Source organism: Manis javanica, chromosome 4 (assembly GCF_040802235.1).
Source record: "Manis javanica isolate MJ-LG chromosome 4, MJ_LKY, whole genome shotgun sequence".
In the NCBI taxonomy this organism is placed as follows: domain Eukaryota; kingdom Metazoa; phylum Chordata; class Mammalia; order Pholidota; family Manidae; genus Manis; species Manis javanica.
In genome coordinates, this window is record NC_133159.1 from 27,738,353 (window position 1) to 27,759,901 (window position 21,549).

Below are 21,549 nucleotides of genomic sequence, written 5' to 3' on the forward strand. Positions count from 1 at the left end.
ATTACTGAGCCCAATTAGGCTGCTTGAAGCCTGTTTTCTATTCCTGCCAGATGGTTGGAAGGGGGCTTTGTTTGGGGGCCTTTCCTTTGCGTTTGAATGACAGCTGTCCATGAAGTAGGCACAAACACTCTCCCAGGGAGCCTGAAGGCTGCATGCAACCTCTCAGGAACTCCCTGGGAGCCATTTGCTTCTGTGCTCAGGATGGACACGGGGGGAAGTGGATTAGCAATCCCTCGGCTTCAGCCAGGACTCCCTGATGACAAAGATTCATGCATGTGCTGTCATTTTCACCATTCCAAAACAGAATGATGGTTTTGTTCATTTTTAAAATGCAAGATATGTATAGCTTCAATTTGTCAGGAATGCGTAACATCACATTCTGTAAACACCCTACTTTCCTGCCTCGGGGGTAACAGTGAGCCGGCTGCTACCTCCACTCTCACTGCACAGGGGGAAGCCCACCCCTAAAGCCCGCTCTGCTCCTCGGGCATGTGGGAGAGTACCTGCAGCAGCCAGAGAGGAAGTGACTCAGCCCAGTGGGAAGTGGGAGGGGCGGTCAGAAAGAGGGCCCTGTGCCCAGCCTGCTCCCCATCAGCACACCCGCACCAGACCCGTCAACAGACCCATCATCCTCTATGGCTGCCTTTCCTCCGCAGGACCACAGCGTTCAGAGCACAGCGGTCCTGGGGGCCGGCAGCAGCTTGAAGACCCCCGGCTCACAGGAAGCCAGTGTCTGTGGCTCAGAGGTCCAGCTGTAGTCTCCAGGAGGCCGGATTCATGCACAAGAAGATTTGTAATCGGGGATGTCCTTCTTCACTCCACTGCCCTGAGGAAGATCCCATTGGGCTTCTCTGTGGCCTCCATGAAGGCAGGGGAGAGACTGGAAGCTAAAGGTCCCTGATCTGGGGGATGTGTCTGAGTGATTCGGGTAGAAAAGGCTCCAGGGCTGTGCACACAGAGGCGGACCTGTAGGCCCCTCTGGGGAAAAGAAAGCAGTCCCTGTGAATGGGACAAAGGACTTCACTGGGAGCCATGACAACAGAATCCAGGGTGCAATGAAAGCCCACCACCAGCTCACCCCTCCCAGGGGCCTCCGGAAGCAGCTGATGTGACAGCGAATAATCCGTCAGTGTGTGTGTGTGTGTGTGTGTGTGGAAGGGGCAGACTTGATGGCTCTTTCACTGGCTTGGTGGCCTCTTGGCAACGTGGAGGGGGGGTCCTGCTGTCATGTGCAGTGATGGCAGACCGAGTCACTAACAGCCCTCCCGTCATGCCAGCCTGCCCTACAACTAGGAGGACCCTTCCTCAGCTCAAACAATCCGTAACTGCTTTGTGCAGTGACTCGGCCCTGGAATAAGGCCTGCCGTGGGTCCCCCATGAAGTTCAGGTTCTTGCCATCCACAATGGCCCTAATTAGGCAAGAAGAAAGCAGCCACTAAGGAAGGGCTGGCTGAGTCTGAGAGCCACCTTTGTGTCCACTGTGACCTGGACACCTGTTTCTCTGCTCCATAATCTCTTCACCTAGGGAAGAGGGACAGCACTACCCCAACACAGGCCTCTCTGAAGACTGCTGGGAGCCAGCAGGTGGGAGGCACCAGGCAAATGTTACGTTTCCTTCCTTCCACTGCAGATTTCCAGAGTGACAGACGGGAAAGACTGGGCCAGCCCAGGTGCATATGATTCTCTCTTTTTATACTGTTTTTAACAGCAAGAATCACTACAATCATCCTGTGAGAAAAGCAATTTGGAGTGGGGCCAGGAAACTGCCTCTCTTTAACTGCCTCTATCAAAAATTCAATTCAATTAAATTTTACAACTTGATAATGACAATACAGTTCACTTTCTGCAGTTTTACCAACTGCTGTGCTATTACAAAGTCAGCTGACAGGCTCTGATACCAGAGCACCCCTCGGCGAGCCATTCGGATGGTGGGCCCCCTGCAAGGGCCTCCCCTGCTCTGAACCCCCGAGAGACCAGCCACGGCCAATCCTGAGAGCCATGAGCCGCCACCAGAAGGCACTCTCCTCACGTGGGTGACAGCATGTTCATCGCATGTCTGCTTGCCTGTGTCTCTCGAGAGGGTAATTCCTGGAGGGAGGGTCTGGGCCTTGTCCACTTCAGAAACCCTGCACAGGCCCAGCAGATGCGCAGAAAACGTGTATAAAACCACAGCCAACAAAGTGAAAGAAAATGCACACACTGCAGGCCCAGCAATTCCAGTTCTAGGGATTTATCCTACAGATATACTTACACAAGTTCACAAAGACAAATGTGCTCAGCAAGGGTCCCTGTAGAAAACCATGTGTAGCAGTGAAGAAACACAAAAGACAAAACCACAAAAATCAAAACACAAACACACGCATCTAGACAGGACACAATCTAAATACCCACTAAATATCACTATATCATTGTTCCATCCAGACAGTGGAGTACTATGCAGCCTTTAAGATGAGGCCCATACTTGCTGCTCCCTAGGAGCAGCCTGGGATTATATGTGTGCTGATGCAAGGCTCATTGGGAGTGGCAGGTGGAAGGGACAAACCACCGCTCCTGTTACACTTAAGCTCTCTTAGGTAATACGCATATATGCTTCTAAGGAACCTCCTGCTCACCACCTGGTATCCACAAGGGCCAGGAGGACAGGCAAACCATTCAGACTGGACACCTGGAAGCTGCCTCATGATGCCTCCTTTGGGATAATTTAGGATTGGTTAGGAATGAGCTTACATGGGTCTCCAGAGCTGGCCCCTGGGCCCTGACTACAGGCACTGGCTACAGATAGTAACACCTCACATCTAATCCTCCTTACTACCTTAGGAGCAAGGAGCATTATGTCCACTTTATAGAGGAGGGAACTGGGATTGGAGATAGGAAGTGACTCGTTCAAGGTCACTCAGCTAGAAAGTGGCAGAACTGGGTTTTGAAGCCAGGTCTGATCTGAGCCTAGGTCCTTAACAGCTGGGTGACATGGCCTAAAGCCTTCTTACTTACTACCCATAGGGCAGGAGGGGGAGGGACTTCTCTCCAGACAGTGGCAGTTTTCATTCTTCTGGCAAAAAAGAGACCCTTCCAGCTCTACAGGTCTTTGAGTCCAAGATTCCACGTGGGCTGGGCTCCCTGAGGCCAGAGCCTGACCAGGTTGGAGGAATGGTGTGGCATGGGCTGTAGAGTCACACAGCTTTGGGCTGGAAAGCTGGCTCTGTCCCTGCTGGCTGTGTAACAGTGGACAGGTTACTTAACTCCTCTGTGCCTGGGGGTTCTCCTTTGTAAAACAGAGACAACCTGACCCAGTAACTCCACTTCTAGGAATTTACCAAAGAAAACAAAATCTCTGATTTGAAAACATATATGCACCCCTATTTACAATAGCCAAGATATGAAAGCAACTGAAGTGTCCATCAAAAGATGTGATACATATACACAATGGAATATTATTCAGCCATAAAAAGAAAGAAATCCTGCCATCTGTGACAACACGGATGGACCCAAAGGGTATTACATTAAATGAAATAAGCCAGGCAGAGAAAGACAAATGTCATGATTTCACTTATTTATAGAACCTAAAAACAAAGCAAAACAGAATGAACAAATCAGCAGTAGACTCAGACACTAAGAAGTAACTGGTGGTTACCATGGGGAAGGGGCTGGGGTGGGTGGGGTGAGGGAGATAAAGCAGCACAAAAATCTCAGTCATAATATAAGTTGGTCACAGGGATAGAAGAGCAGAATGGAGAATACAGCCAATGGTTCTATTACCTATGCAGACAGACAGAAACTGCACTAGGTGGGTTGAGGATTTAATAATGTGTGTAACTGTTGAACCACTGTGCTGTATACTTGAAACCAATGTAATATTGTATATCAACTATATGCCAATAAAAAATAAAACAAACAAAAACAGAGCCAACCATTCTTGCCTTAGATTCTGAGAAGGACTCAATACATGTTGCAAAGGAGCTAGAAGGTGGTGGGGATCCTCCTTTTTTGGCTGGTTTCCTTCCTGTTCCTGCAGGAGGGACCACTTGGGAGAGGAGTCAGAAGAGAATCCAGCCCATGAAACTCATGCCAAACATGGCAATGACAGGAACCCCACACCTACTGTAAAAGTAGCAGGACTCTTGCTCTTCAGAACTGTCAGATGCCAGCAGTGGGGTTCCTAAAAACCTTCAGAATTATGGGCTAGCCAGTTCCAAGTTCTCTCAAGGGGCTGAACAGAGCCCCTCTCTAGAAGCACCTACTGACTCCTTATCATACCTCAAACCAGATCTGCTCCAGACCCAGGGAAATGACAGGCACACCAGTCCTGCTCTTGCCAATTCCTACTACAGTGTCCAGACCACTCCTCCCTCCTTCTGGACCCTTAGGTCACAGACTCCCTAAAGGCTAAAGATCTTCTACCTGTCTCTTTTGCCAAGTAGGTGGCAGTCTGTAAATATATTTTTTAAGGGGACATCTTTCTGAATGACAAGAGCCCTTCTCAGTTTTCTCTGGTGCTTTCCAACAACTAGAGCTTCTCTGAAACCATCAGGCCTGTACACTGCTGCACTGTGCAAGCTCTGGGGAGCCTGAACTGGCACCCAAGACAGACTGCCATTAGCTGGAAGAAGATGACCACCACTGGGGGAAAATCGGCCTACTCCAGATTATTAAAAGGAGACCTAGAATTTCTTTAAAAAAGAATAATAATAAAAGGTACTGTTTGAAGCAGCAACCCCTCTTCTAGGAAATTTATCCTGCAGATACCTAAGATGAGCAGAATCATATGTATACAGACACTTCAGCTTTGTGGGAAGATCAAGAAGAGAAAAGCCTAAATTTATCAGCAGAATCTTTGTTGCATAAATTACAGACACAGACACACACACGATGATGACCCAGACCTGTATGTGCCAAAGTGGAACCATCTCTAAGATAGTTAAGTAAATCAAAGCAAGCAGTACTATCCTTTCCCCACTCAGACCTTGATTACACATCCTGAGAGGACACGCAGGGCTGCTGCTGCGGACCCTGGGCCACCTTCAAGGCCACAGTCTCACATGAGCAGGTGGAGGAGAAAGAATGCTCTTGTTTCAGGCCACTCTCAACCTTCTTTACAGAACAAAAATTCAAGGACAAATCCCATGCAGATCTCCCCAGCTGCAAAGGGCCTGCCTGAAGCCCCATGCCCAGCCAGTGCCCTCAGAGGGCTCAGGGGGATAAGGCCACCAGGGTGGCTCGCTCCCACTTTCCTGATGGTTCTGGGTGGCCTCTGGCAGGCGCCTCTCCTTCCTGGGAAGAGGGACTGAATCTGCTGTGCCAGCCTCCAGAGTACATCCAATCTCAAGGTCTCCTTCTAGTAAGATCTCCAGAGAGCACTGAGAAAGCCATGTCTCCCTGAGGTAGGCTGCCGCCCAGGACCCCATCAATCGCTACTGCTAGAGGAGTCAGTGTGGACAGCGCAGACAGAAGCGCTGCTCTTTAAGGCCATTTGAAGGCTAAAGGCATTATTGGAGTTTTGCAGACTCAGCCACTTGAGTTTCTAAAACACTGAAGAAGTTTACCTCCCTGGGCAAATCTGAGCAGAGGAAAGGTGAAGGAAGGGAGGCTGCCTTTCTCTCCCAGGCTCTGACTCAGGCAAAACCAGAGGGAAGCCTGGCCGAAAGCCAGACACAGTGCCAAAGACTTTGCAACTGATCCTTTCCCGTGAGGGTGTGCTCAGGGCTTACTGAATGAAGCTGGCGGATTTCACCAGCCATTGTCTTCTCCCAAGCCATCCGATCTCCGCACTGTCATTCACTCTGTCACTCAAATCAAGAACCTGAGAGTCACCTGTCACTGTTGCTCCTCCCTCAACCATCATTTCCAAACATCCCGAGAGTCCAGCTGATTTTCTCCAAAAGAGCTCTGATCTCTGCCCTGATGCAAGCCCCTACCAGCCCTTGCTTTGATTATTGCAATGACCTCCTACTGGGACTCCAGGTTTCCTCTCTCCCCAATCCATCCTCCACCCACAGCCAGAGGGCTCTGGGAAGATGCAGGTCTAATGGGGTTTCCTCCACTTAAAGCATCCTATCACCTACAGAATGGGAAGTTCAAGCATCTTAGCATGGTGTCTCCCACTCCAGCATGTCCTCCAGCAAGGTCCCTTCACACCCTGTGCTAGAACCTCCCACGGTCCCTGAAGTGCACCCACACTGGCACACATCCATGTCTGCGCCATGCTGCTCCCCTGCCTGGAGTGCTTCATGAGCCCTCAGAAAACTCTATTCACCCTTCAAGATCCAGTTCAAGCTCTAAGGGCTCTCCCCAGTTCTCTGCACTCTCCCACTCCTTCCTTGTCCCCACTACATGTGGCAAAGACTTCTGTGAGAGACTCACCAGACTCCAGGGAAGTGTCAGTTAAATGGGAGCCTGCCTTGGCCATTCTCCTCCTACCTTCTGTATCCAGCACACCCCCAGCCATACATGGGAGCTCACGTGTATGGAACTGTGGTTCTGGATTTCAAGCCACCACACACATCAATATGTACAAGGCTTCTTAATGATACTAGTAATTCAGATACCAGACTAGGGTCACTAATAGGGACACACAAAGATGATACTCTAATACTTTCTCTCTCATGAATATGTTAGGACTTTTTTCTCCACAGTTCTATTTTTAAAAACGGTTCTTTTAAAGAGCCAAGCTGAATTAGCTGCATGGCTCCCATAGAGACTGGGTTAACTCCCCACAGATTTCCTTTTCAGAAAGAATACAATAAAATTCTCTGATTGTGATCCTTCAGGACACTTCTAACAGCTCAATGGGACACAGTTCTAGTTGCTGCTAATTGCTTCAATTATTGGAAGTTCTTGCCTGCAGCCTGTAATAAGAGCTAACAGTTACCAAGTGTTTCTTACTTGTTGTGTGCTAAATGTTCAACCTGCAACATTTTACTAAATCTTCACAACTGTCCTATTATGGAGGGGCTCTGTCCCTGTTTTACAAATGAGAAAGCTGGGTACAGAGAGAATAAGTAACCTCTAGTGACTGGCAGGGCTGGCATTAGAACTCAGATCTGTCTGACTGCAGAGCCAAACAGGTTCCTGCCTCCTACAGTCTGCTGCCTTCCCTAAAGGTCAAATGGAAGGCACAGGGAACAAATGCAGCACCCCCTACAATGGGCCTGAGAGCAGCCTCACCTCCCAGCTGCTCAAGTAACTTGCAGTCCCAGGAAGAGAGGGGCATATTTGCCAGGCAGAGGAGCCCAGGGTGATGCAGGAGCTTGTCACTTGCCACCAGTTGCATATGGTGCTTTCTCAGTAAAGAGCCACCTCCCTAGCACCAGCTTTCCTCTCTCAGAGGCCTGCAGTCCCTTCATTTCTCCTCTCCTGTCCTTTCCCTGATCTGTTGGGACTTCAGAGAAATCATTCTGAAACAGATCCAGTCATGTCACTCTGCTTAAAACCTTTCCACTGTCTCTTCACTGCTCTTGGCACAAAGTTCCAAATTGTTAATGTGGCATTTCCTTTCCAACTTATATTGCTTTACCTTGTGCCATGTTGACTTTCACGAGTTTCTTGAAATAATAATAGCTAACATTTATTGAACTCTTATTGTGGGGCAGACACGGTTCTATGTGTTTTACATGTGTTAACTTTTAAAATGTTCATAACAACATTATGTTATCACCCCTGTTTTATAGATGAGGACACTGAGGCACAGAGAGGCTAAACAATGTGCCCAAGGCCACATAGGTAAGCTGTGGAGTCAGAATCTGAACTCAGAAAGTCTGGCTCCAAAGCCCACTCTTAACCACCATGCATACTTGCCCCTCCACGCAAGGCAAGGACATTGTTTATTGTCCGTGGGGAATGAATGAATGAATGAATGAATGAATGAATGAGGGCTACCTCCAGACTGTGTAGCTCTAACCGACAAACAACTGGCACAGCAGGGCTATTAAGCGGCGCTGGAGCAGCTCACAAGCGCTGTTTACAAACAAGGACTCTTCTGACCTTACAATTACACATTCTGCTCTTCCTTATCTCATGCAAAACTAAGCCAAGAGGGAAACTCGCCCAGCCCACAGTGACTACCCTCTTCGCCACTGCTCTCAAAACCAAGCAAAGCTAACCGGTTTCTCCTCATGACTTAAAACAGAGCAAAGTCTATCCTGCCACCGAAGTGGCTGTCATCTCTTCCTTCCGCCAAGAAACGTGCATCAAACCTAAAGTGGGGGTAGGCAGAGAACGCGACGTCGGGAGTCCCGGTGCCCCCCCCCCCTACTGCCTGTAAGGTGGGGGACAAGTGGCGTGGGAATGGGCCGGCCTGACCCTCAGACAGATGAAACACTGACCACAGCAGCAGGCTCCTCGGAAAAAGCCGGCCAAACGCAGCACTGGCAAGCGCGTAGCTCACCTGAACCCCACTCGGGATGCGAAAATTTCCCAGCAGCGATGGTGCCCGTGCCAGCCGGTGAGGGCTCCTGGAGAAAGCGCTGGCTGGCTCTCCCCAGGGACTCGTTCTAACTTTCAAGTCACTCTCGGGATCGGGAGGGAAGCATGGAGAGGCAGAGCGTGTCTCCTGGGTTCAAACGCCGGTACCTTCATTCACTTGCCGAATGACTCCGGGCAAGGCTGGCAGTGCCCACCTCCCAGGACTGCGGCGGGACCCGCAGCTCCCCGCGGGCGCCTCGGACCCGGCGCAGCGGCCGCCGCCTCCGCCGCCCGGGAAGGGCAGACCCAGCAGAGGAGGGGGCATTCGCTGTTGCCATTCCTGTCGCACCCGACGGCCGGGGGCTGTCACCCGAATCCTACTGCCACGGCCTCTGAGGCCCGCCCCGCCAGCCCGCACCCCCCGCCTGGCTCCCCGCTCCGGGACCCCCGCCCTCACCTTCCCCCGGTGCTCAGCGCTGCTCGCCCATAGTCCGTATCCCGGAGCCGGGGCTGCTTGGCGCTCCGTCCCGGGGAACCAGGGCCGGGCCGGAGGCGTGGGAGCCGCTCACCGCCGCCTCCCAGCGCAGCCGCCGGAGCCGCCACTGCTGCCGCCACCGCCTCCCTCCATGGCTGCGGCGCCGCCACCTGACAACGGAAGTGACGCACCGCCCCCTCCTCTCGGGCCCGCGCCGCAGCCCCGCCCCTCTCCCCGGGCCCCGCCCCTCGTCTGTGTCTACAACCCACGGCCTGGGGATTGGGGTGCCATCTTGACGATGGGCGGAAGTCTTGAGGCAGGAAAACAGAATCCGATTGGGGATTGGTTCTGCATGGGGACTGGGCCGAAACCTGTGAAACGATTGGAGACTGAGACTCTCATGGGGCGGTACTTACCGCTTATCTATGTCTGAGGTGAGGCTGGGACGGAGACACCGCCCCCGCCTGGACTCCACAGAGCCTCGCGTGCCCTACCCTCGCACTGCCGCCTTTGGAGAAGTCTCCAGCAGCTGGAAGGATATAGGCGCTCCGGCCCCGGGAACCAGGGCCGGTCAGAAAAATGGCTCTTCCTTGATCCCCATTTCTCTGTTTTTGGCGCCCTGTGCGGAGGGTGCTGCAGTTAGGCTCAATAAGTGACAGGAATTCTTGTCGCGGCCCTCACAAGACATTCCTATCAGGGCCACTTGCCTTTGCAGAAACCCCGCTTCAACCTGAACATCCCTGGAGTCTTGAGCAAGTAGGTTCACAGTGAAGGGCTCTTATTAACGATTCCAGCCATCTAACCTCAGTCCCTCCTGCTGCAGTTTCGGTCCCTTTCTCCTCCTCCTCCAGCAACCACGCCCTCCATGAATCAGCTTCTTGCACCAGCAGATGAACCCTTTAAAGGGATTGCATCAGGCTGGTGACTCACTGGGGCCCTCCGACAGCCTTCCTCTGGCTTCCCTCCTCTGGCGTGCAGACACAGCTTGAAGAGCTCAGTGACAGCAGCACCAAAAACCACGGCCCCACTCCTTTGTCTCGGAGATGTGGGCCAGGGTGCTTTTAACACATGACTATCTCCCTGGTGTTTTTCCAGCTGTCCCCTGGGGCACTCTGCATTCACATGTAGGCTGTATGCTTTGCTGGGTTTTCCTAGGGCGTGTGGCCATTTATGTGTACGTGAATTCGCCATCTCCACACAGGCAGTGCCAGGACATGAGAACTGGTGTGAGTCTGGCTGCCCATCTCTTTGTCTCTCAAATGCCTGGTGCCCACTGAGCTGATTGGGCTGAATAACAACAGTAATCAAACAGCTCCCACTATTGTGTCACACACTGTGTTAGCACTTCAGAGACATCAGCATCAGGAGTCTGTTACAATGAAGAAGGTCTGAGAGGAAAGAAGCCTGTCCAAAGACACACAGCTAATAATGGTGAGGATGTGGTTTGAACCAAGTATGGTTCCTAAAAGGTGGGATTTGAATCCTAGCTGTGTCCCTTACAAATGCCCTAACATTTCCCATCTGGCAAAATGGGGACAACACTCTGTGGCCCACGGTGAGACTTCAGGGAGTATGGAAACACCTCCTCACAGGACCTGGCCAGTAAGGGTGCTCATTCTCATCTCAGTTACAGAGCTTCAGTGAAGTGGACAGTGAAAAGTGAGGCACAAAGAAACCTGGCCCTGACCCCTCCAAAATCCTCTCTCTGACAAAGGGAAAAGCCAGGGATTCCGGAAGCCCTGACTCTGACAGGAATGAGTTTTGGGTTTTCCAGAGTTCTAATTATCAGCTAGATGAATCACTTGGAGCTGACACTGCATCCCCACCCCCAGGAGATTCTCAGCTGATTCAAAATACAGGATTTTAACAAGAAGAGGAGGAGGAGGAGAAAGAGGGGAGGTGAAGAGGTAATGAATAGAAACTTAAGGTGCCAGCCAGAGGAAATAAAGAACTGTTGTCAGGACACCAACATGAGACCACTGCGTCACTCACACACACACACACGCACACCTGTGTACAACGACATACTCTCCTGCTGGCTCTCCGACTCTGGGCACACTCGCAAATGGCACTGCCACAACAAAGTGACGCCTGTCACAACAGCATGAGATGGTTGCTTGATGAGGTATGGGCAGATCTGCCTAGCACAGGAGAGAAGACCTTTAACCCTAAGGAGCTTTTTCAGGCTTCTGAAACCCAGCAAACCCTACTTACTGGCTGGCTCTGGCTTCTCCTGGTCAAGCCCCCAGGCCTGGGTATGGCCAGGTTTTGAGTACCAGGCCCTCACCTGGCGACTGGGTACCCCCACTGAGGTGAGCAGAGGCACTGCTTATTTTTGTTATCAGTGTGATGTTAGGAGTGCTGGGATGCATAGTAGTGTAGTACTTAAGATCATGGAGTTTGAGTGATACAGACCTCAGTTCAAATCCCCACCCTGCTGTTCAGTTGCTCTTTGACCTTGAGCAACCGACTTAACCTCTCTGGGCCTGTTTGCCTATCTGTAAAATGGGGTTATTGATATATACATGCAGGGTTGTTGTAATGATGGAAGCACGCAGAGCCTCTGGCACAAGGCCTGGCACGCAATGAGATTTATGATAGCTATTTATGAAGACCATCTTGGCTTTCTGCCATTAAATTCATCGTGGGATGCAGGGAGAGCACCTTCCCCTTCCCCAAGAAGACTGGGCCTCAGTTTCCTCAACTGTAAAATTAGAGAGTTGAATTGGTTCAGTGGCTCCTTACCTTCTTACCTTCAAAGCTTCTTTTAGCATTTTCTCTCCATACAAGCCTCACATTTGCTAAGATTTTGTCTCCCAAGCAACTTGCATCAAGTTATTTCTGCCTTTTTATTGATTACTTCTTTGTGTTACAGCCATTAGAGCTTGTGATCCAAAGGAGCAAGCTAGTGTGGCCACCACACTGTTGGCGTAATTCCGCCCCAGAGCAGGGACCACGCCGGCTTCATTACCCTTCACATACAATGTGTTGTTTTTCTAGGTCCTTCTGGAACATTGAAAGAATTCAAGAGAGCACTGCTGCCCTTGGGGTCCCTTGAGCCGGATGCCAGACTGGAACTCACTGAGCTGGATATTCCCATCCAGATGATTGCTGGAGATGCTGGGTCACTTGTGTGGCCCCTGGGGAGATCTGAACTTCAAGCTGTATGCCCGCCAGCTCTCTTCAGAGCCTGCTAGTGCCCCCTCCCAAATGACAGTGCCCTCCTATTCTCTTCTTTCCAGTAACGGGAGGGGAGGGAGGGGGACACCCCATGCCACCTGAGCACTCAGAATTCCTGGGGGCTTAGTCATCAGCCGGGACCTCCACATTGGCATATGTGGGAGTTTGAACAAAGGTCACAGCAAGGAGAAGCACAAAACCCACACCGATGGGGTAATAAAATTTTGAAATACATTTTTCGTTTGTTTCCTTGGTGTCCTTCAACCCTTCCCTTATACAGATAGGTTACTCTGCATTCCTTACTTCAGGAAACCATATGATACAACAGAATGCAGGGTTCCTTTTTAGCTTCTCAATTCCAAAAGCCTAGCTTTCAGGGAGGTACAGAAAGAATTTCTGTGCAGATACAAATTTAGAAAGCTGTGTAACAAGGGGCATCTGGGAGACTTGGGTCCTGGGTGGGGGAAGGGTGGTCCCTGAGAATAGAGGCTTCTCTCAGCCTCAGAGCTGGAGGGGATCAGCTGGGGCTCAGAGACTGGGAAGCAGGAAGAGTTGCACTCTTCTTCTTGGTGGAGCACCAAGAAGTAAAAAAATCCTCTGAAGAAATAGCTGTGAGCTGCATCTGGGTAAACAGGGCCTGAGTAACCTGTGGGCCTACACATTTCCAGGGCCTAATATGGCGTAGGAAAAGGAGAGAAAGCTGAACACCGAGAGGGGGACGGTTCTCCTGAAGAGGTCTTCTGGAAGGGAATGAGCAACTTGGAACAGCCCTACTGGGCTGATGACAAAAGAGCAGAACAAACCGGGGACATGTCAGAGGATGCTAGAGGGATTCGATTACCACCAGATTAGACTATCTTTCCCACACTTTGGTACCTTGAAAGGGGATGCCCTAGAATTCAATCAGTTCCAAGGAAAGTGAGAGGAACTTTGAATGGACTGCAGTTGTTTCTGCCACTCTGGCTGAGTAGGATGAAAGAGAAATTCAGCTGAATTAGAGAAAATTCAAGTTGTAGTTCTTACATACCAGAAATTGGAACCAGCTACATTCTGTACCCACAAGTCCTGATTATCCTTTCTCCAGCCTTACCTGCCTCTTTCTGCTCCATCAATAGTCACAATGGTATTCTGTCATTGCCCCAAACCCCCAGGCACTCCCACCTCAGGACCTTCGCACTGGCAGTTTCCTCTGCCTTCCCCTGGCTCTTTAAATGTCAGGCTCCTTCTCAAATTTAACTTCTCAAGACCACACTTCCCAAAATAAAACCACCTCCATATTCTTTTTCAAGTACCCCATTTATTTCCTTCACAACATCTGTAATTATTACTTTTCTTGTTTATTGTCAAGAAAGTCAGCCTGCTGAGGACAGGACCTCTGTCTATCTTGATGTTCCCTCAGTAGCTTGTACTGTGGCTGGAATTACTTGTGGAATGAATTACTGGTGACTGGGAATTCCTGACTTGCTATAGGCTGGTGGGCATTGAGTGTCCTCAACCTGCACCTGAGTTCCTGACAGCCTTTCTCAGCAAGCTAGGACCAGATACCAAAAGACCCAGATCCTTAGGGCTTGAAGACTTAGCTGTGCTCTACTCCAGGGAGTCAGCATGAATGTGTCAGTGGGGCCTGGTTCCACTCCTTCCCACCTATCCTCCCAGCACCTTGCCTAGGGACAACTGAGGCTCACAGGTCTGGGGCACGACGCTTAGGATCAGGACAGTGCTTCAGCCTGTTTGCCTCTCTTTTCAGCGCTAGCCTTGCTGCTTCCCTCCCAGGCCTGGGGACTCTCCCTTGTCTGCTCAGCCTGTAGAAGTCCCAGGCACACCATTTAAAAGCCTCAGAGTTAGACCTTTCCTTCATCCTGGGCCTCTCAGCAAAAGCCCTGGAAACTTCTGCAGACATGTGGGAAATGTCTGCAGTGGGCGCTGCTATGGGATTCCCTGCCAGCGCATCATTCCGGTGGTTCTCTCCCCATTTGCTGCGTGCACATAGCCATTCCCACAGTGATGACCGCCCTTCTGTGCCTGCCCTCTGGGCGTCTCTTACCAGCAGTCCCCTTGTGGTGATGCTCCCTTAACTCTGTCAGAGGGGCCTGGAAACTCAGAGAATTGGTTTTCTCCCTGCTAGGACCCACCGTTCTCCCCTGAAGGCAGAGGGCACAGTTTTAGGGGCTTCTGGAACCTGTAGGCAGTGAAATAAACACACCATGCCAAAGAATCACAGTGAGTGGCTGTTAGTTATGCAGATTCCCAGGTTTCAGGTCCTGGTTCACATGGGAAAGAGGGCGTCAGGGAAGTGGCTTTTCCAGATACACCCCAGTTGATTCTGATGGTGAGGCGGGGTGCCTGAGAACAAAGCTTTGACAAAGACTGGGCTGGAATGCAAATGCAGTGACCTCAGGCTGCTACTGCCCAAATGACCACTCTCCTCCAATCTCCCTCAGGAGACGAAAGCGTCTTAAGGGTAGCAGCACTGCCTTATTCAAAACTCTGGTGCAGCAGTTCTCAGCCTGGGTTTCATTTTTTGGTTCTTGACCACTTTCCCAACTTGATCATAAGTCCCTCTCCAGCAGGGACCAAGTCTCATTGGACGCTGTGTGCTCAGCAGGGGGCCTGGCATGTCGTAGCGGCTCTGTGGGTGTTTGTTTGAGGAAAACAAACTCCTGGTTTTACAAGACAGAGGTGCTTTTGCTGAGATGGTTGTTTGCCTGTGGCAGGGCTGGTCTGGCTCCAAGGTGGCCACCATGGAGATGAGGGTTCTGACCTGAGAATCCCTTCTTCCCTGAGGACCTGACAGCTCTCAGGATCGGAGCCTGGTTTCTTGCTGTTGGCTGGGCTCCCGCACTCAAGGGGCAGCCCAGGATTATTCTAAGCCCTCTATATCAGGAAACAGCGGCGAGACAAGCAGCCTTCTCAACAGGGAATCTCGACGTAAAAACCACTTCTCCTATGCCTGTACTGAAGCATTCTCCTACAATTCTCTAACTTCGCAGCCACCTGGGAAACCTAAAAATCCGTGTCCAGGCTACACCCCATATTAATTAAATCTGAATAGCTGATGGTGGGCCAGGGGATTCCAATGGGCTGCCAAGTTTAAGATACAGGACCAGTACAGAGGCCTGTGCACACCAGGGAAAGCAATTAGGCATGGACCGGTTTGTGTCTAAGTTCTGTTTCATGAGAAAACAAACACAACTGCAAGAGAAATGCAGACACTTAGGGGTGGCTCAAGCTAAGCACATTTAATAACTTTCACTGGGAGAAAGTTGAAAACTATTTGAGATTCCTTAAATCAGTAAATCAGAGATTCAGATGTAAATGATCAAAAGCAGGGATTATCACCTACCCCAAGGCCACAGACAGATAAATAGATTCTGGGTCCCCAGGTGAGTCTGACAGGTGGAACCCTGGTAAAGGCAGCTGTGATGGGTGGTGTCTGTTACAGATGCCAGTTGCTGGGCTGGCCCTTCCCTTCCCAGTTTCCAGGCAGGGAAGTATAGCCTGCAGTTGGCTCAGTAGACCTCTGGAGGAACCTGAGTGGGGACTGGGGCTTGCTGAGGAGACAGGCTCATTTATGCTTTTTGGAGGGAAATTCCCGCCGGCCTTGGCCCTTGCTGCCAAAGTTGCGTACCCGATTGACAACCTGCAGCTGCTGCTCAATGGTTGAGGTGATGTTCACATCATCTGGGATGTGGACATAACGGATATTACGGCCTGTCACAAAGAGGTCATCCAGCTCAACTTGATGCCCCCAGCGGTCCGTGTAAGTGACCTTGGCCAGACGGATGTTCATGAAAGCATCGACGTTGTCTATGCGTCCATGGGCCACGCTCTCATCCCTCAGATCCACAGTGGTTACCTGGCCCTGGAGGCCCTGCAGCAGGATAATCAGGCTGTTCTCGGAGATGGTCCTCTCCTTCACTGAGTGGCTCACCGCCATTCTTCCACACCGCTGCCTGCAGGAGGAGCACACAGATGGGAGCTATAAGGAGTGAGGCGTTGCAGCTGCCAACTCACCTCTACCAGGTTCTAGCATGGACTTCCCCAAACCTGCCCACCTCCCCAGTTTTTATGTCTGTGGAGCACCCTCAGGAGCCAGGTCTGAACACATCTCATAGGATCCTCACACCACCATGCAAACCAAGGATTACTTACAGTCATTCTATCAATAAGGAAAATATGGCCAGGAGAGAGAGGTTCTGCAACTTGCCCCAGGTTACATAGTTGGTAAGTGGAGGTGCTGGGATTCAAATCCATGGGTTCTGGACTCCAAACCTCACACCAGTCATTCTGAACCCTCACTGTACATTAGAATTACCCAGGGACTTACTACCTGGCTATCATACCCCAGAGGTTCTGAGTCATTTAGTCAGGGGTGGGGTCTAGGTTCCTGTTTTAAAAACTCTTCAGGTAACTCTAATGTGCACCCAAGTTTGAGAACCACTTCTTTAAAGTATAGTTTACACCCTTGCTATTACAAGTACTGTCTGTGGACCAGCAGTTTCAGCATCCCCAGGGAAACGCAGAATCTTCCCAGACCTATTGAAAGAATGTGCACTTTAACATGATCCTCAGGTGAATCAACAGAAGTTCTCAAATGGTAGTGTGAATCAGAATCACCAGGAAGACTTGTTAAAACAAAATGCTGGGCTCCACCCCCAGTTTCTAACTCAGGTCTAAGGTGGGGCCTCCGAATGTGTGGTATCTAACATATTCTACTTGATGCTGGTGTTGTTGGTCTGGAGCCCACATTCTGAGAACGACTGGTCTCCACCGGGCAGCCACCATATAAGTAGAAATTTAGGTAATCAACTGAAAAAAATGGTATCATATAAAGCGCACAGGTTTTAAAGGCAGAGAAACCTAGGCTGGAATCCCCACTCCACCCACAAACTCTGTAAACCTAGGACAGTGAATGTCTCTGAACCTGTTTCCCCATCTATTAAACCACATACTAAAGGAGGCTAAGAAAATCTCACTACACTGCATTTACTCTCGTTTGCTTTGTCCTAATACTCTATCAAGGTAACTTTGTCTTATCTCCTATTTTCAGACCTTGGGTAACTGGTGGTGAAACTTTCTTTCCTTAAGACTTCACTCAAAATCCCGACCAGGGCTGTGCCTGGTGGCATTAAGTGGGGCAAGCCAGACCGCACCACTGAGAGAGGGGTTGGGCGCTGGGCCATTAGCATCTAACGACCCCACCCCGGCTTCACCAGGAGGAGCACGTGCCCAAGCAAAGGCTTGGGGCTGCACAGTACTGCAAAGAGGCAGGCCTGGCTCTAAGACCGGCCCTGCCCCTTCCTAAGAGGGAGGCCTCGAGCAAGCCCCTTAGCTTGAAGCCTGTTTGCACAGAGGTAAAATGAGGATGTGGATGGTGACGACTCTTTCCTCACAAAGCCCTGGGAGTGCGCTGCGGGAGATGAGCTACACTCAGCCAACTGGGAAGAAAACCTTTCACCTGCTCCCGGCCGCCTGCCGGGCCCCGGGTTCCGCGGACTTCCTGCACAGGATTTGTTCCGCTTTCCGGATCTGCGTCGCCGCTGAAGCTAGCGGGCACTTAGCTCGGCCTTCCTCAGGCGGCGGAACTGAGAAGCCATGGTAACGACGGGGCCGCTCTGTCCTCCCGGAGCATAGAGAGCGCGTCGTGTGACGGGAACTACAATCCCCATAATGCCTCGCAGGCGTCGTGGCCCGCGTTCTGGCTGGCAATCCTGGGCCTGTGTCTTAGAAGTCTCTCCATAGGAGTCATTCATTCAACAAACAGCCATTGAACGGTCACCGTATGTCAGTCCCTTTGGCTCTCTGGACACAGAGCGGCGACCAAGGAGACAGCAAATTCTGATGTGATGATCTTTCAATCTATTTGGGGAGAGAAGGGAGTGAGAGTGGAGGGGGCGTCCATAAGAAAACAAACAATTATGGTAAAAATTCTTAAGGGAATTAAAATAGGGTGATGTGATAGTGACTGCGTAGCCTTTTATTGGATGGTCAGGGATGTGACATTTGAGCTGAGATGAATGATATGAAGCCAACCTTGTGAAAACTAGGATAGAAGCATAGCAATTAGAAGTTTGTGCAAAGGTCCTAGGGGAATGAACTGGACTGTTTGGAAAAACAGAAAGGCCAGTAAGCTCTGGGAGAGTGGAGTGACAAGAGGTCAGAGAGGAAGGCCAAAGTCAGAGCATTTAGAGCTTTGTAAGTCAAGGTAGGGAGACTGGATTTCTTGGTTAGAGTGCAGGCTCCAGAGGCAGTGCCTGGGTTCAAATCTGCTCTGTGCTAACTATATAACTTTTTTTTTTTTAAGCCATTGTGTTTATGGTAATTTGTTACAGCAGCAATGAAAAATACAATACTAACCATAAAACTTTATAGACAAGTTTCTTATTCTCTCTGTGCCTGGGTTTCCTCACATATTATTAGAAGTGCAGTGATTGGCTATCAAAGGGGAGTGACATGGTCTGGTTTACATTTTTAAAAGGTTACTCCTTATTGCCTTGAAAAAAGCTGCTTATCTTCTCTCAGTCTCAATTTCCTCATTAGAAAAAAAAGATAATGTCACAGAATTGAAAGATCATTAATGTGTGGCAGCATCTGGCACATAGGAGAAGCTCAGTTGAAGTTACACTTGTTTCATTCCTTCACTCTCTCATTCATTGATTTGCACCTCCCCCAGAAGCCTTCACTTTTTACCAGTGACCGCAGTTAGTTTCTTCTTATCCTAAAAATAGGAACTTTCTCCTCCATAAGGGTGAAAAGTTTGAGAACTGCTGCTCTATCCTGAGAGCTTTCACCAATTTACTCAACCCACTGTAATCTGGCTTCTATCCTCAAAACTCCATGAACTTCCCTGAAAAAAGTTACTCATGATTTGTGTGGTCATAGGAGAACTTCTATCTCCTTTCTTAGTCCCTACTTCATGTTCCTCAGTGCTTGACCATATTGACCATCCTCCTCCCTGGTACTTCTTTTTCCCTCCTGGGGCATTATTATATCATTTGGTTTCACCCATTTCTCTGTTTCTTCTCCATCTGTCTTTCTTTTTAACCTCACTTCATTCTCCTGCTCCCTAAATTCATGTGCTTTCTCTGGGTCTGTGTCCCCGCCCAGGCCTGTATTTGGTCGCTTCTGTCTCTATGCTGTCTACTACTACGTGCTGAGTCCTTGGTCTAGGTCTCCAGCCCACAGTGCTCTATGATCTCCATTTTCCAACTGCACTTGTCTGTTGCTTATTCTCATATGTCTTACTGGTACTTGAAACTGCATGTCTACAAGGTAAATTCATCAAGTCCTTCCCAAATCATTTGCTGCTCTGAATTTTTCTATTTCTATGGTTGCTACCACCATTTTTCAACTACCCAAGTTGGGCACCTTGAATAAACTTAACATTTTCTATCATTTCTTGATTCCCCCACACCTGTTACAGTCACTGAGCCTTGCAAATTCTTTGAAGTGTGTCTCCCCACTTTACTTGCCTTTTTATCCTGACTGTTTGCAAGCATTCTAGTTGAAAACCTCATCCTCTCATTTGATTCATTATAAAAACCATTTTTGCTGGTCTCTGTGTCTTGTGACCTTTTGCCAACAGATTAGATTCAAAGTACAGTTCTGATCCTATTGTTTACCTGCTAAGAAAACTTTCATTTGCTAGCACTATAAAATGAATTGCAATATAATCAATCACTAGCAATATGAATTGAATGCTGACATTGATTTGATTCCAGCTTAGTTTCCAGCTGGATCTCCTTCAGGTTCTCTACCCAAACTCTCCAACCACTGTTTCTTCAAGTGTGGTATTGGAACCAGTTGCCTTAAAGTTATCTGGAAAGTTTGTTAAACCCAACCCCAGACCTGCAGAACCACAAGTGAAGCCCAGGAATCTGCACAGCTAACAATGCACACTGAAGTTTGAGACCCACTGCTCTCCCCTCTAGTCAGAATCAGTCAGTCTGCAACCCTTGGACAAGCCTTACACTCTTGCCTCTGCCTTTTCTGTCCTGCTCCATCTGCCTTAGATCCTCTCTTATCTTTGGATGGTTAAGTCCAATTCCTCCTTTAAAGCTTGCCTCAGTTGCTGTATCTTTCTGAAGTCTTCACTGATGACCTCAGTTGGGCGTGACATCTCTGCTCTCACCCCTATCACATATTGCTTCTTAGATGTTTACTTGTTGCATGCAAATGTGCCTGAGTTATTTACATAAATCTTACCTTCCCTGTAAGTCTCCTGGGTGTTGAGACAGGGAGAAGGTTTAGGAGGCCCAAGGGCATCACACTACAAACAACAGCTGGGAGTGGAACACTGGTTCCGTGAATGTGGTGAGAAGGCGATTGGGATCTGAGTGAAGTGGTGGCAGTGGGAATGGAAAGGGATGAATGTTAAAGACCATGAACACGGTTTATCAGAGTCCTTGGAGGGTGATTAAATCTGGGGTGTGGGTGGGAGACAGATGGTGACCCACTGATGGGAATGAGAGTGTTGGGGGTGGGATGGGGGTCGTGTCAGTGGAGGATATCTCATTTTTTGGCTACTCAGCCACTGAACTCCTTTCCCCATGATTGGAGAAATCTGACATTCATGAATTTCAGTGGGAGGTGGGGTTCTACTTCCTGCTGCAGATGATCTAAAGGCCAGTTATTGCCTCTGATCCTTGTCAGCCACAGCATGCGCTTGTGACCTAAACTCAGGCATTATCAGACTCGAAATCTGGACCAAGTGACACAGCCCAGCAGGAACTATTTAGGGCCTGTCCTGATGTCTGAGTCTCCCAGCGCCTCACTGCCGGGAGGGCTGCCGTGCCGGAGTCCTTTCCTGTGCTGCTTACCCATCCTTGGTTCCTGGCCATTCTCTCATGGTTCATCAGGCTTCCTGACAACTGTGAGCTGCTGGAAGCCCTTTCAGTAGATCCCTTCTCTACTTCAGTAGCCAGAATTGGTTTCAATATTTTTTGAGTTCTCTTGTGGTTCTGTTCCCAGTTGTCAGAGGATCACAGAACCCTGAGAGTTAGGGCGAGTCCCAGGTCACCTGTTCCATTTTACCACCCGGTACCCAAATCCCTTCTAGAGCACTGGGAAGATGCCCCCTGACCACTGCCTGAGATGCCAGTGACCAGCAACTCATGTCTTTGCCAGATGTTCTACTCCATTGTTAAGAAGTTTCTAGTAACTTCTACCCATCACTTCTAGTTCTCTTTTATGGAAAACTGTCCTATTTTGTTTTATATTTAATTTCAAAAGTTTCTTCATGCCTTTTGGAAATGAAGTAATGTATTAAATAAACAGAAATGACTGTCAAGTGTTAGACACTAAGTGTGAGGTGCTGTGGAACATCTCAGGGAAAGAGCCTGCAGCCCAGGTAAGGGGGGGGATTACAGAGAGTTGCAAGTCAAGGTAATGGCCTCTCTGGAAAAAAATGCTGCAAAACTATTTGCAGAAGAATGCAAACTAAGCAGCTGGGGGCACAGGGCACATTGGGTCAGCAGTGGGGTGAGTATAAAGGACCC

The 21,549-nt window shown here is 49.7% G+C and overlaps 2 protein-coding genes across 5 annotated transcripts in view; both read right to left on the reverse strand.

Annotated features, from left to right (window-relative positions):
- The window catches only part of STK40 (serine/threonine kinase 40), a 38,798-nt gene extending 29,489 nt beyond the window's left edge, over nucleotides 1-9,309 (reverse strand). For 2 of the 4 annotated variants that reach the window (XM_017666376.3, XM_037021294.2), the window contains exon 1: nucleotides 8,855-9,057. The gene's annotated coding sequence lies outside the window, so the exon portion shown is untranslated. Of the gene's footprint in view, nucleotides 1-8,380; nucleotides 8,762-8,854; nucleotides 9,058-9,288 lie in introns of those variants that run through there. The other 2 variants (XM_037021295.2, XM_017666377.3) reach the window with 2 other exon arrangements.
- A 5,962-nt stretch (nucleotides 9,310-15,271) lies between these two features.
- Nucleotides 15,272-17,861, reverse strand: LSM10 (LSM10, U7 small nuclear RNA associated). Its single transcript, XM_017666385.3, has 2 exons — nucleotides 17,511-17,861; nucleotides 15,272-16,005 (listed from the first exon to the last, which is right to left on the reverse strand). The coding sequence occupies exon 2, from the start codon at nucleotides 15,987-15,989 to the stop codon at nucleotides 15,618-15,620; it is 372 nt and encodes a 123-aa protein (XP_017521874.1). The 5' UTR covers nucleotides 15,990-16,005; nucleotides 17,511-17,861; the 3' UTR covers nucleotides 15,272-15,617.
- Between the last annotated feature and the right edge of the window lie 3,688 nt (nucleotides 17,862-21,549).